The sequence below is a fragment of the Cucurbita pepo genome, chromosome 5 (assembly GCF_057944985.1).
Source record: "Cucurbita pepo subsp. pepo isolate OVF chromosome 5, ASM5794498v1, whole genome shotgun sequence".
NCBI classification, from domain to species: domain Eukaryota; kingdom Viridiplantae; phylum Streptophyta; class Magnoliopsida; order Cucurbitales; family Cucurbitaceae; genus Cucurbita; species Cucurbita pepo.
This window is the reverse complement of record NC_141802.1, coordinates 17,746,737-17,760,624: the sequence shown is the minus strand read 5'-3', so window position 1 is coordinate 17,760,624 and position 13,888 is coordinate 17,746,737. Positions and strand designations below refer to the sequence as shown.

Here is a 13,888-nt window from a genome sequence, read left to right as displayed (position 1 = left end):
CGATTTTTTAGATTAAATTATAAATTCATTTTCAATTTAAACTTAATTATAAGTTTATGAATTGACTAAATAAAAACAAAATTTTTAATTTTTAATTTTATATTTAATATATCAATTAATTTTAAAAAATTATATTTTTCTAATATATATGAGACATAAAATAAAAAATTTTAAAATAAACCAAATTTAAAGTTTTATATTTAATATATTTAAATTTATTAGATTAAATAGACAAAAAAAAAATAAAAAAAAAATTAAAAAAATTGTAATTTAATTTCTTTTTTATTTTTAAATGATTATTTGGGCTTTTAGTAAGATCACATCATTTTCCATAGACGCGCATGACATTGAACAACCGTACCGACTTCCCTGCTCCTAATTTCGCATTGTCTCTCTCTCTCCCCCGAGAAAAGTTTTGTTTAGACAGGAAAGGGAGGGCGGAAAGATTTCTCACTGTCAGCTAAACAAGACTGAGAACGAAGATTATATTCTCTGTTCCTAACTTCGTCTTGTCCCCTCTCCCTCCCGAACATCCTCATCCCATGATCCCCACGTATTCCCCCCAAAAAAAATTCGCTCCAATCTCCACGATAATTAAAAAATTTATAGGACTAAAGATTGAAATAGTGTCGGTCAATAGGGTACAAAGAAGATAAATTTACAAGGTATGAATACAATTAACAAATCTCTCTCAAATGCATATGCAATCTATCACCTTACATTTAAAAGTGGAAAAGAGAAAATCTTAGGTTCAACCTTGGAACTCAACCGAACCGAACCATATTTCTACTGCTACTAACTCAACTCAACTCAACTCAACTCCACGTGTCGTAAAATATTCTGACTCTGTGCTATACAAACAAAATAATATTTCGGCCATCGCGGGCTTTTCACCCGACACCAAGCCAGGTTTCATCAGATCAACAACAAAAAAAAAAATGTCAGGTAAGTATAGTTTCTGACCAACAAGGGATCGATGAACAGATAGTTTCAGAGGAGCTGCCCTCAAAGCTTGACCAAAATCTTATGGTGACTGTCTCTTATTGAAGCTCTGATCTATACACCCTTTTCGACTTCTCCCCGGAAAGTTTGGTCGTGGAACCTTCCGAACCGCTGTTCTGGACGCGACCTTTCATCGAACCTTCCTGTGATATAATGAGACAGCTTATCATCATGCATCAAAATCATCCACTGGTTAGATAAATAAAGTATGTATCTTTCCAAGCAGACATCAGAGTGATTCATTCCTTTTTGTAAAGCATAGTTAAAAATTGTACTCAGCAGCTTCTAGTCTGGCTCAACGGGTCGTAATCATACGCCTCTCCGGCCTTCACAAAGCGTCCCTTCACTCGCCTTCTCACATCGGCTCGAGCTTTGCGTGTCGCGTATCTTACTCGTTTCTCAAATCTATAACGTGTTTAAATTACAAGTGAGGGTCGAAACTTATAATGATCTAGTCTGTTCAACAATCAGAAGGGCAACAAAACTTACTTGCGTGTCTTCTTTTTCTCCTTGTAACGTAGAACAGCATTGTTACGATCAGACGACGGGATCGAACTTTCAGTGCCAGGAGCACACCAAGGAGGAGGCTCTCCCATTAGAAGCATGGAAGAAGCTCCACAGTCTTGATAATCACCAGCACTACTCTCACCCGTAATGCCAGAAAACGACACACCCGATGCTTGCCTTGAATTAAAACAGAGAATCGGTTCGGTTTTAGTACTCACAACCGAGTCGGCAGATGCACCATTGCTGCAGGCTGGCTGCATTGGTTTGACCACTCCAACAGAAGAGCCCTGTGGGAAGCCATTTCAGTTCCATTCAGTAAAACCAAATAAGCATTAAGGTCCAAAATAAATAAATTCAAACAAACACCTCTGCAGCAACTGCACTGTGGCAAACTGAATCTTCAAAGCCTTTCGCCTCGAAAAGGCTATCGATTCCACCGTTCTCGAAAAGATCTTCAGAATGATTAAGGCTCATACCAAATAGCTCCTCGTAATTTTCGAGATTCAAATCCATTTCATCCATGTCAAACTCCTTGTAGATGTCGTCGTCATCGTCGCCACAGAATTCGGGAAGTTTCGTTCCAGGACAGCAAAACTGCATGCCAAAAATGTGATGCTTCAAAAGATCTTTGACAAGAACCAATAAGCAGAAATTGGGAAATCTGCAGCAACATGCATATGGTTCCATATAATGACAGTCAACCAAAAAAAACATCTAATAATGAGTTTTGCAATATAAAGTTCAAGGCTCGAAATTCAGACTCGAAGTATTGCCGATATCATTTACGATTTCTCAAGTATATCTATCGAAGAGAGTTGTGAGAAAAATCCCTCATTCCAACAAATGTGCTATGTCTCGTTACCTGTAACAGCCCAAGCCCACTGCTAGCAGATTTCGGGCTTCCCCTCAAGGTTTTAACGCGTCCACTAGGGAGAGGTTTCCACACCCTTATAAGGAATGCTTCGTTCCCCTATCCAACCGATGTGGATCTCACAATCCACTCCCCTTTGGGGCCCAACGTCCTCGTTGACACATTGTCTGGTGTCTGGCTTTGATACCATTTGTAATAGCCTAAGCCCACCGCTAGCCGATATTGTCCTTTTTGCGCTTTCCCTTCTAAGCTTCCCCTCAAGGTTTTAAAACGCGTCTGCTAGGGAGAGTTTTCCACACCCTTATAAGGAATGCTTCTTTCTCCTCTCCAACCGATGTGGGATCTCACAATCCACCCTCCTTGGGGACCCAGCGTCCTCGCTGGTACATCGCCCGGTGTCTAGTTCTAATACCATTTATAACAGCCCAACGTTAGCAGATATTGTCCTCGAAGGTTTTAAAACGCGTCCGCTAGGGAGAGATTTCCACACCCTTATAAGGGATGTTTCGTTCCCCTCTCCATCTGATGTGGGATCTCACGTTACATATGCCAAAAACTATATTTTCACGTTCCAACGATAAACTTAGACAGAAAAATCAAGTATAAGAAATTCATCCTTCACCTTGGGTACAGCCATATTAGCCAATTCAACTGGCTGATCTGAAGTGTGAGGCCTAGAGCCAAAGTCAGAGAGTGAAGATGATCCAACCAAAACATTTGATTTGTCCCTGCTGCAAACATCTCTGGCTTCAGTCGACTCGAGCATTCTTCGACAGGCGTCGTTATTCTCCGAAGGGCTCCAAGCTCCCGTCAAGTCGGTCTCAGAAATGCTCATCAATCCCATCTCTGTCTCACAAGCATCATTCACAGAGGGAACCTCCAAAACAAAGGACCAGATGGAAGAAAGCTCAGCAGCTGATGGACAACCAGAGTAACAATTGATGGCTTGCCTCTTGTGCGATGATGAAGTCGTAGACGTGCCATGACCCGTCCAGTCACAATTTTGACACAGAGAAACCCTCTCATCAATACATCTTACTGAGGCAGGTTGCAAATGGCATCTTTCACATAACAGCGTTCTTGTATGACGCCTCGACAAGGCGTTAGCCGAGTGAACATTACGATCACAAGATAAGCACAAACAAGCAACATCAGATCGACAGAAAACCATTGCCCTTTGATCCCCACAAAAATCACACATGACACCCATCTTTCCAAATGAATTTTCAAATCTCTCTGAGCTTAGATTATCAGAGCTCTTATCAAATCCAAGCACTGCCAAATGTGTTGAATTTCTTCCTAAAACATCCAAAATGATACAGATTAGCACTACATATCAAACAAAATAGCAGGATGCTTCAAACAGAAAGGAACCCAATTCATAAACCAACCATGGAACCGTTTACATCATTTATTTTTCTAACCCTTGCAACCATTAACAAACCAGGTCAAAACCCACAAAAGTAAAGAACAAAAGAAACCCAGTTCAGTTTATTCAAACATTATTTCAATGTTCTACACAAATAGAAGATTATAAAGGTAGATCCAGAAGGTTTGGAGCTCAAAAGCAATGAAAACAGAGCAAAAAAGTACAACCCAGAACAAGAACAAGCCATACCAAATATAAACACCAAAATTTGAATGAATTCATCTCAAGAACAGGAAAGGAATATATAAACAATAAAGGGTCATCAAAGGAATAAAGAAAAAGGGAGGGGAAAAGGTAGGAAAGGCATGAGAATTCAGAAAAAAGGAATAAAATGAACTTGCCTTGAAAGGAAAAAAGAAAACAGAGCAAAAACTTCCATTTGGGGAGCATGAGAAACAGAAAAACCACAGATCAAACAACAAAAAGTGGATGAACTTGATGATCATAAGCTTTGAAAATGAGAAATAAGCAAAAAGAAAGCAGGAGAAGTCCATGGAGGAAAAGGGTATGGGAAAAAAAGGGAGAAAAACAGGATCAAAGACAAGAACCGTACCAAATGAGGAGCTTTTGAGAAGAATTGAAGAAAATAATTGCAGGAAAAAAGAAGAAATTAAAAAGGGGGGAAAAGAGAGAAACCCTAGAAGCAGGGAGGAGGTTGGTTTGTTTGCTCTGTTGAGACGGATAGAGTCACAGAGAGAGAGAGAGAGAGAGAGAGGAGAGGGCAGATGTGGATGTGGATGTGGGCATATGATGATGAGTGTACAGAAAAATGTGACAAAAAGGGCTCAAAAAGCAAAAAACTTCTCTCTTTTGGCAGATAAAAAGTGCAAGGGAGAGAGAAATCAAAGCTACAAAAAATGAAATTTATGAACAAAAGTGGGGCCATGTCCTTTTCCTTGTGAAACCATATGTTAGGCCCTTTCCCCATCTCTCTCTTTCTCTTTTTAATTACTTTCTTGGATTCAATTGGATTGCATTCCAAGATTGGTATTCACCCAACTCCAATTTTAATAAACTACTTTTCTCATATAATCCACATTCTTCCCGCCTTGGTAGACTTTTCAATTCTAACACTCCTACCAGAATTGAGATGCTATAGCACTACTTCTTAAGAATAACGTGTCTACTAATTTCATTAGTCCAAGTAAAACACGTTTAACCCTACCGTTCCTATGATTGAGACACTGAGATGCTATAGCACTACTTCCTAAGAATTTTCGTTGGACTAAGTAAAACACGCTTAACCCTAGAGTTCCTATAATTGAGTCACCTAGATGTTCTAACACTACTTCCTAAGAATAGTGTGTCTACTCATTACTTTGGTCCCAAGTAAAACACATTTAACCCTAGAGTTCCTATGATTGAGCCACAGAGATGTCATAGCACTATTTTTTTTTTTAATTTATCCAATAATAATAATAATAATAATAATAATAATAATAATAATAATAATAATAATAATAATAAACTATAAACACATAGAGGAATTTTTTTCTAATAATATATATAGAAAAATTAAATTTCCAATCTTATCTCCTTGCTCTATCATAAGATTGAAAATTCGAAAGGATCTTTTCAATTTCGTTTATTGTCTCGATAACGATTTATCGCCGTCTTCATCTACGTGCTAATCAAACAATACGACTTACTCGTTCGTATTTTTCATATCTAAGAAAAGTCTTCGTTTAAAAAAGAGCTAACAAGGTAGGCAGAAAACATATTATTCATTTATATTAATTCATTTTTAAAGTAAAAATAAATAAATAAATAAATTTATATTCGTATTTAATTAAAATATATTACCAATAAATATATATATATATATATATATATATATATATATCATTATAGAATAATTTTAGTTGATTAATAACGGAGAATAATTCTCCAAAGAAAAAGGAAAAAATCCATTAAAGATGAACACGTGGCAAAAGGAAAAGGAGAGTAGGGTAAATTGGTAGTCGAGTAAAATATTAATTTGTACGGATAAGCATCGATTTTTTTAAATAAAAAATAATTAAATTGAGAGCCCACTTGGCTGATTATGATTGGACAGCTCATTATTAATCAACTGCCCACTTTCGCTTTATAAAATGTCATGTTTTTTTTGTTCTTAGGGTTTTTCAACATAAAAAATTAATTCTTTATAGATTCGTCTCCCAATTTTTTTAATGATTAAATAAATTATTAAAAAATTATTTATAAATTAAAAAAATTAATTTAAATTATCTATTTCTTTCGACATATTATTGACTTATCATCAATGGTCGAAGATAGATTCTTTCTAGGTTAGGTTGGCTAAAAGTCACTTCTTTATTAACGTGGTACCAAAACATTTAAATTTTTAAATATTTTTATTAACTTCATTTTAATTGATAAATTTTTATATATTTTTTTAAAAAAAAAAAACTTGTCTACAAATATCTAATATATATTTTATTATATTGAAAGTCAAGTTTATAAAAATAATAACCATTTTATAAGGTTGAGAATTAAAATATCTATATTTCTTTAATACGAGTAAAGGACGAAAATTTCTTGTAATGACTCAGACTCACTGCTAGTAGATATTGTTCTCTTGGGCTTCCTTTGTTAGGGAAAGCCCAAAAAGAACAATATCTGCTAGCGGTGTGCTTGGGTCGTTACAAATGGTATCAAAGCCAGACACAGGACTATGTGCCAGCAAGGAGGCTGTTACCTAAAGGGGGTAGACATGAGACGGTGTGCAGTAAGAACGCTGGACCCCAAAGGGAGGTGGATTTGGCGGGGGTCCCATAACGATTGGAGAAAGGAACGAGTACCAGCGAAGACGTTCGGCCCCGAAGGGGGAGTGGATTGTGATGTCCAACATTGGTTGAAGAAGAGAATAAAACACCATTTATAACGGTGTGGAAACATTCTTTTAGTAGACGCGTTTCAAAACCTTGAGGGAAGTCCAAACGGAAAAGCCAAAAAATGACCATATCTGCTCGGGGTGGGTCAGAATTTGATGGGTTTTGGCGATGTAAAATGGGAAAGGAAGACCAAATTTGAGGCCAAAACTATGAAAATTGAAGAGGGTCTCATTGATTGTGTTAGAGGCCAAACCCCACCAAGAGGGGCGTGAAGATTATAGCGTTGACTTTCAATCCAACTCTTCAATATTTGTTAGCTTACGTTTATGACCTTCACGTGACAATAACGCTAAAATTCGTTTGAGAGAAAAGAATATGATCTGTAAAACTAGTAAAACCTTTACATCGATGTAATCCTTGTTGTTACAATCGTACATTTTCAACTATGCAGCATCATGAATTTCACACGCCATCATGCATATTCAATCGTCTACAACCTTAACTAACTTGCCCTCTATACTAGGCCAAGTCACCTGGCTCGACTTTGTCTATCACTATGTGAGGGTGACAATCTATTCTTTTCATACTATAGCCGTGACATTCTTCTCTGCTTAAACTAGTTATTGCCCCGACAAGAGTTTAGGGTTTAAAAAAGAGTATTGGGTCGAGCCCAAGAGTCCAAGATTTTTGTGCCCTAAACTCATGAAAGCCCAAATAGATTTTTTTACATTTTCCTCCCAATGGACCATTCTATCCCTCTCTTTCGTGTAAACTAATTATAATTTTAATTTTGTGTCTAATAAGTTACAAATTTATTTTTTTAAAACTAAATAAATACAAACGTGAAAATTTATAGAATAAAATTAGATAATTTGTTACATTAATTAAACAATAAAACTAAAAATAATAATAATAATTTCCAAACTATAATGACAAAATAATATAAAATAAAAAAAAATTGGGGGATGTCATTGGGTAAAAATTCCCATCAATCCACCAATTTACCAAACCATCCCACTCTAAGAGCTCCCCTTGTTTGATTTCTTGTTGGCTTTCAGCTTTGAATAAAGCACCTTGGTTCTAAACGCCAACCAAATGTCCAAAACAAACCCAATCACACAAGCTAAAGCCATCACAACGAACACAATTCTGTAACAATGCCCGCCGATGCACGTGTTCCCACCGCCCGGGGTCGGTGTCGCCTCCATGTCGTAGAGGAACCCGGCGAGTAGCCCCGAGAACAGGAACGAACCGATCGGGAGGTTGAGGATCAGAATGTTGTAAATTAGACCGTAGTATTTGAGCCCGAAAAGCTCCGACGCGGTGGGGACGGTGATGGAGAGACGTACGCCGTAGCAAATCCCGACGACCATCGAACCGATGTAGAGAGACCCTGGCATTGCCATTGCCATTAGAATGTATCCAATTGTCATTAGAATTTGAGATGCGGCGTTCCATAAAGGCCTCGGTGTGCCGGATTTTCTGAAATGTTTATAAAGATTCTGTTAGATTTGTCGGATTGAATTTGAATTTTGTCGGTTTGGAAATCGGAAACTTACTTGAGAAAATGCTCGGAAATTGTGCCGGCGAGAATCCGGCCGAAAAAGCCCCAGATGCTTGTCAGAGAAACGAACATGGAAACATCGGCGTAACCAAGAGCTAATCCGATCTGACCCATGTTGTTCATCACCGCCAATCCTGTCCCCACGCCGCAGAGAAACGACACGAACAAAACCCAGAAATCCACCGTTTTCATCGCTTCAAAAATCGTGTGTTCTTCACCGATCACCGGCGGTGTTCTCTCCTCTGTTATTTCTTCCTCCTTCACCACCGTACTCTGTTCAGCCGCCGCCGCCGCGGCTTCTTCCTTTAGCAATGGCTCCTCAATTTTAGCCTCTAAATCCAATTGGGTTTGATTCGAATTCCAGCTCTTGAACAACGAGTAAATCGGAATAACCAAAGGGGATCCGAGGAGAATCAATAATCCGACAGAGAACAACTGGGAAACGACTTTGCCGGAGTTTTTGATGAAATCGAAGCCTAAGAGATAGACGGCGACGACGACGGCGAGGGCGTTAAAGACGGCGAAGAAACTGGACTCTTCTTGGGCGTTGGCGGTTGCTGTAGACGGAATCTCACGGAGGAAGAACATGGCGAAGAGACAGACGGCAAAGGGGACGACGGCGAGCATGACGAGGAAGGAAGATGGGTCATCGGAAAACAGAGCAGTACAGAGGTCAGTGAAAATGGCGGTACTAAGGCCGACATAGCCTTTGAGAATACCGGAAACCGGGCCGCGATTCTTTCGGAAGTTCCTAATACAGGTTACCAGAACCGCCGTGTTCATCCACGTGGTGCTGTTTCCGCCCAAACACAGAAAGAAACACATCTGTTTCAACGGACAACCATGTTTTTCAGTGAAATTGAAACCGCTACGCAATCAAGAAGTAATTCAAATTCATTGTAAAGAGAAATACCTGCCAGTAAGGAAGAGGGGAAATTCTCTGGCTAACGACGAGCCATTGAGCGCCATAGCCAATGAGACCTTCAAGGGATCCGATGAGCAAGATGACCCATGTCGGAAACCGATCAGAGGCGATTCCGGCGAGAAGACCAAAGGCTTTACCGACGTCTTTAGCGACGGAGAGATTGTTGAGCTGAAGTTGGGTGAGATTCATGAGAGATTTGAGGGCGTCGGAGTAGTTGGAGAAGGTGTAGTTGTTGCCGGAAATGGCTTGAACCCAGACGGCGGAGACAAATCCCAGCCATTTCAGCACCGTCGTGGAAGGAGGCAGCTTTGAAGAACCCATTAATTAATTTGATTACAGAGGAGAACGGAATTGAATGGCGGAGGGAAGAGATGTTATCGAGTTTTTAAAGAGATTTTGAATGCTTCACTCTTGATGTTCTTTTGGTATTTATAAAATAAATTCCATTTTTTCCTTTTCTTTTTCTTTTTTGGGAATTCTTTTTTTCGCTTTTTTCTCCTTTTTGCTGTCTTTTAAGATGACCTACACGTTGTGCGTAACATCTTGGAACCCTCCCGTGGTCCCCGAGTTTTTATTAGTGGGGTTGGGTTGGCTCGAGACATCTCGGACTCACTCTTAGTAGATATTGTCCACTTTTTCTCTTTTATGTATTGCTATCCGTCTAACAATTTTAAAAATATCATTCCCCCTCTCCAACTATGAGTTCTCACAACCCATTGTTTGGGGATCAGCTTCCTCGCTGCTGACACACCACCTAGTATCTAGCTTCATTGTAACATCTTAGCTCAACGATAAGTCTGACATTGTCTTTTTTTTAAAAAAAAATTAAAGTTTTTCCTCGAAGTTTTAAATAGCATCTACCAATAAGTTACCCACTAATAATTTCCGTTAAATATTCAATTATAATATTTGAAAAGTTTTAAAATTTTATTTATATGGAAGATAGAATTTTATGATTTATTGGGTTTTATTTTTTTCTCTTATTTAGATATTTTCTATTTTCAACAAACAATTTTATTTATACTAAATGTAAAATTGATATTTTTGAAAAATGGTAAAAACTGAAATTAGCAAGTAAATCAAGGGCATTAACTTTAAAATAAATATTATTTTTGGTATATTTTAATTTGGTTGCATTCAATTATAATATTGGCTCACTTTGGTCGGTTATCTATCAGCCTCAAAAGCCCACTGTTAGCCTATATTGTCTACTTTGGCCCATTATGTATCGCTCCTCGTGATTTTAAAATGCGTCTCATAGAGAGATTTTCGCACCTTCATAATAAATATTCCGTTCTCCTCTTCAACTAATATGATATCTCACATTTTCTTTAAAAATCCTTAGTTCATAAAAATTAATGTCGAACCTTTTGTATTTTTTAGGAGAGGTTGCTCGAGCAAAATTGGTTTTAAAAAGGGGTCTTTCTATAATTTTTGAAAATTTGGAGGACTAAAAGAAAAAGAAAAAAATTGCTTTCAAGTTGCAATCGACAGCGTTTGTTAAATTTCGGCGGCGAAACGCGGGGTGTCCACAGTTTTGATTTTGGGATACAATTTTTAATTAATTTTATTTTTTGTAATTAAGAAAGAAATAAATAAATAAGGATAGGACAAGTCAATTGCTTGTATTTCTAATGCTGTTGGCCGCGTTCTAATGCTACAACCTAATATATATATATTTTTATTATTTAATTACTTTCAAATAAAAAATATATATTTACTTTTATAACCTTAGATAAAAATAATAATTGACTTTTTTTTATTATTATTAAAAAGTAATAAATTAATAAAAATATCTTGAAATTTGTATTTATCTAAAATATAATACATTTATTTCAATTTGTACTTAAAAAGTGGGCGCGTTAATGCTTTAATAATTAATTATTTCAAGCTCTTGCAAGTTGTCAATTTGCAGGTTACTATTTTCAATAAATCTATCACTTCCTCATTTTATTATTTTTATAATAATTCAAAGGCAGAAAATTGGACGAGGATTTTGGGCCCACCATGGCTTAAGGGTGAAATAGTCTTTTCCAGTTCCTTAAAGGCGACTCCATTAATGTTTTGGAAATGTCAGATTGTGTGTACTTTCCGTCAAAAATCTTTTTCTCCCATCATTGCCCCTGACTGATTTAAGATTTAAAATAATATTTTTATTGACCATCCTCATCAGAGATGTTTTGTTTTTCTCTCTAACCGATGTATAATCTCATAATCTACTTTCTTGGAGCTCGGTGTCCTCACTGATACAATGCTTCGTATTTAGCTAGACCCTTTTCATAATAATTACGTTTTAAAATCATAAGGCTAATGATAATACATAACGTATTAAAACGGACCACGTTTGTTAGTGGTGGGCTTGTGCGAATACAACTAAGTTCTTAATTTTCTAAACTATTAGTTTATACGGTGTGAATCCAATTTATATTCTAATTCGATGAAAATATACCTTTAGAATATGCTATTTATGTTCTATTTTTCAATTATATAATTTCAAAATGATGTGGACCACGTGCTAGTTAACAAAAAAAAAAAAGTACTTTAAAACATAAAATATGATATAAATTTAAAATTATTATATTTTACCAATCTAATCTTCAACTTTTTTACCATTGCCATAAAACAAAATAAAATAAAATGTCTTCCATCAAATTAAACTTTAAATTTAAATAAAATTATATCAATTTTGAAAAGGTAAAAATTTAAAGTTAATATTATAATATTAATTTAAGTATAAGGTAAAATTGGATAAATTTAATAACAAAAAAAAAAAAAAAAGGAATATTCTTTTCCCCGTATTAAACAAATGGACTAAAAAGGTAAATTAGAGAAAGTTTGGGGGCTATGACGTAAAGTTGTTTAATTAGTTGAGTGTTGGAATCTTGAAGGCTGTCCGTGTCGTACGCTCACGTTCTAGGTCAGCGGTCAGGTCAGTACATGTCCTGTCCTATGTGGGGCAGGGGCACCGGGCAGTGTTTGATAAGCGACCTTGGCTCTTTTTATAAATATTTACAAAATGCCACAAAAAAGCGTTCCCATTTATTAACAAAAAAAAAAAAAAAAAAAAAACTCTTGCTTATCACCAACAGTCGTATAAATAAACACATATCCACGTCACCTCTTTTCTTCGCTTTACAGCCTGGCTTTTTTTTTTTTTTTTTAATGTATAATATATAATAAAACATAATATTAATTAGTTATGTGTTAAAATTTAAGCACCGTACACGTAAGCCGTGATGATAATAATAATAATAATAAAAATAAAACATAACCACGGCTCTCCCTGTTTTTTTTCCTGTCGTTGGATTGTCTGGCGGCTGAAATCGTCCGTCGATTTGAGTATCAAAACCATTGCTTTGTGTGCTCACTAAGGCCTTTCACTTTCCCTTTCTCTTTCAACAATTTATCTTCCACTATCATCTCTTTGTCATTTTATTTACTTTGTACAAACTTATCTAAATTAGTATTATGAACTTTTGTGGCTTTGTTGATATAGGAATTTCGGTCGGGCCTCCATGTCAAAGACGAGTCGTGAGATGATGGTAACTTACAAAAGAGGTTCGTATTTGGATGATAGTGCGTAAATTGTAGTGTCGAATTAGAAACAAATAATATTGTCGGTCTTTATAAGAGAACGAGTTCTTTCTATTTATGCATTTTCTTCCTGCCCTTTTGAGATGAGTACTTGGTATGATAAAATGATAACATATATATCAGATCTAGAGATGTTCACTGGACTAGGCAGAAATGGGGACGTCTTCTCTGATCTCGTCCTCGACTCCTATTTTTACAGAGTTGGGACGTGGTCATGGTCAAAGAATGTAATTTTTATCTCCAACCCGTTTAGTGAACAGGGAGAAATTCCTTCTCGCTCCTTTTCCCTCTCTATTCTTTGTGGGTTTTGGCCCTGCAGGTTAAATGGACACGTCTGTTAAAATCAGTTGATTTTAAGTTCGGATGGGTTGCTTGCCTTATCCGTTCTTCTTGGGTGATGAGAGCAAGGGCAATTTTGGAATTTTTCTTTTTAAATGATGGGATTATTTGTATGAATTTATGATGCAAACAAAGAAATTGAAGTCGTGGGGAAACGGCGTGGGAAGGGAATTGGGGCAAGGAAAAGAGTTGCTTAATCAAATACCTAAAAGCTTCCTTAGCCTCAATTTCCTCATTTAGCCTTTCCAATCACTCATCCTATCTCATATATAAACAAAATCTACCCAATTACTAAAAGGGTAATAACGTAAATGACTAAATCTAAAAAATATCTCGTACCCACCACTAATAGATCATCAGTCTCACAGTTTTGACACACGTCTAGCAAGAAGGAGTTTTCACACGTTCATGAAAAATGTTTTATTCTCCTCTCTAATCAATGTAAGATCTCATAATCCTCTACCTTGAGAGCCAACGTCCTCGTTGGCGTATCATTCAATGCCTGACTCTAATACCATTTATAACAGCCCAAGCCCACCGTTAACAGATATTGACGCGTTATATATTGTCGTTAGTCTCACAGTTTTAAAACACGTCTATTAGAGAAAGATTTCCACACTTCTGTAAGAAATACTTCATTTTCCTCTCCAACTAATATGAGATCTCACAATATCAGTATTTACACTGCTTGTATCTACAACGGCACTAGTACCATTTCATAGTCTTTTTAGATTTAGTCTATGATATGTCGTGTACTCGTATTTATTATTATTATTATTAATATTATTATTTGGTAGCTACCTATTATAATTTCCCTTCCAAT

General features: G+C 36.5%; 2 protein-coding genes across 6 annotated transcripts; both read right to left on the bottom strand.

Moving 5' to 3' along the window:
• Window positions 1-637: 637 nt before the first annotated feature.
• On the bottom strand, window positions 638-4,598 carry LOC111795853 (zinc finger protein CONSTANS-LIKE 9). Of its 4 annotated transcripts, XM_087124267.1 has the most exons (6): window positions 4,147-4,356; window positions 3,003-3,675; window positions 1,876-2,103; window positions 1,492-1,796; window positions 1,278-1,407; window positions 638-1,145 (listed from the first exon to the last, which is right to left on the bottom strand). In XM_087124267.1, the coding sequence occupies exons 1-5, from the start codon at window positions 4,197-4,199 to the stop codon at window positions 1,278-1,280; spliced, it is 1,389 nt and encodes a 462-aa protein (XP_086980393.1). In that variant the 5' UTR covers window positions 4,200-4,356; the 3' UTR covers window positions 638-1,145. The 4 variants fall into 4 exon arrangements, with proteins under 4 accessions (XP_086980393.1, XP_023534228.2, XP_023534227.2 ...); XM_023678460.2 differs by lacking the exon at window positions 4,147-4,356 and adding an exon at window positions 4,446-4,598 and having other exon boundaries at window positions 638-1,407; window positions 3,003-3,679; XM_023678459.2 differs by lacking the exon at window positions 4,147-4,356 and adding an exon at window positions 4,363-4,528 and having other exon boundaries at window positions 638-1,407; window positions 3,003-3,679.
• A 2,876-nt stretch (window positions 4,599-7,474) lies between these two features.
• Window positions 7,475-9,524, bottom strand: LOC111794618 (protein NUCLEAR FUSION DEFECTIVE 4). 2 transcript variants are annotated; one of them, XM_023676691.2, is made up of 3 exons: window positions 9,121-9,522; window positions 8,203-9,032; window positions 7,475-8,125 (listed from the first exon to the last, which is right to left on the bottom strand). In XM_023676691.2, exons 1-3 carry the CDS (start codon window positions 9,451-9,453, stop codon window positions 7,663-7,665), a joined length of 1,626 nt encoding a protein of 541 aa, XP_023532459.1. In that variant the 5' UTR covers window positions 9,454-9,522; the 3' UTR covers window positions 7,475-7,662. The 2 variants fall into 2 exon arrangements, with proteins under 2 accessions (XP_023532459.1, XP_086979813.1); XM_087123687.1 differs by lacking the exon at window positions 7,475-8,125 and having other exon boundaries at window positions 8,199-9,032; window positions 9,121-9,524.
• Between the last annotated feature and the right edge of the window lie 4,364 nt (window positions 9,525-13,888).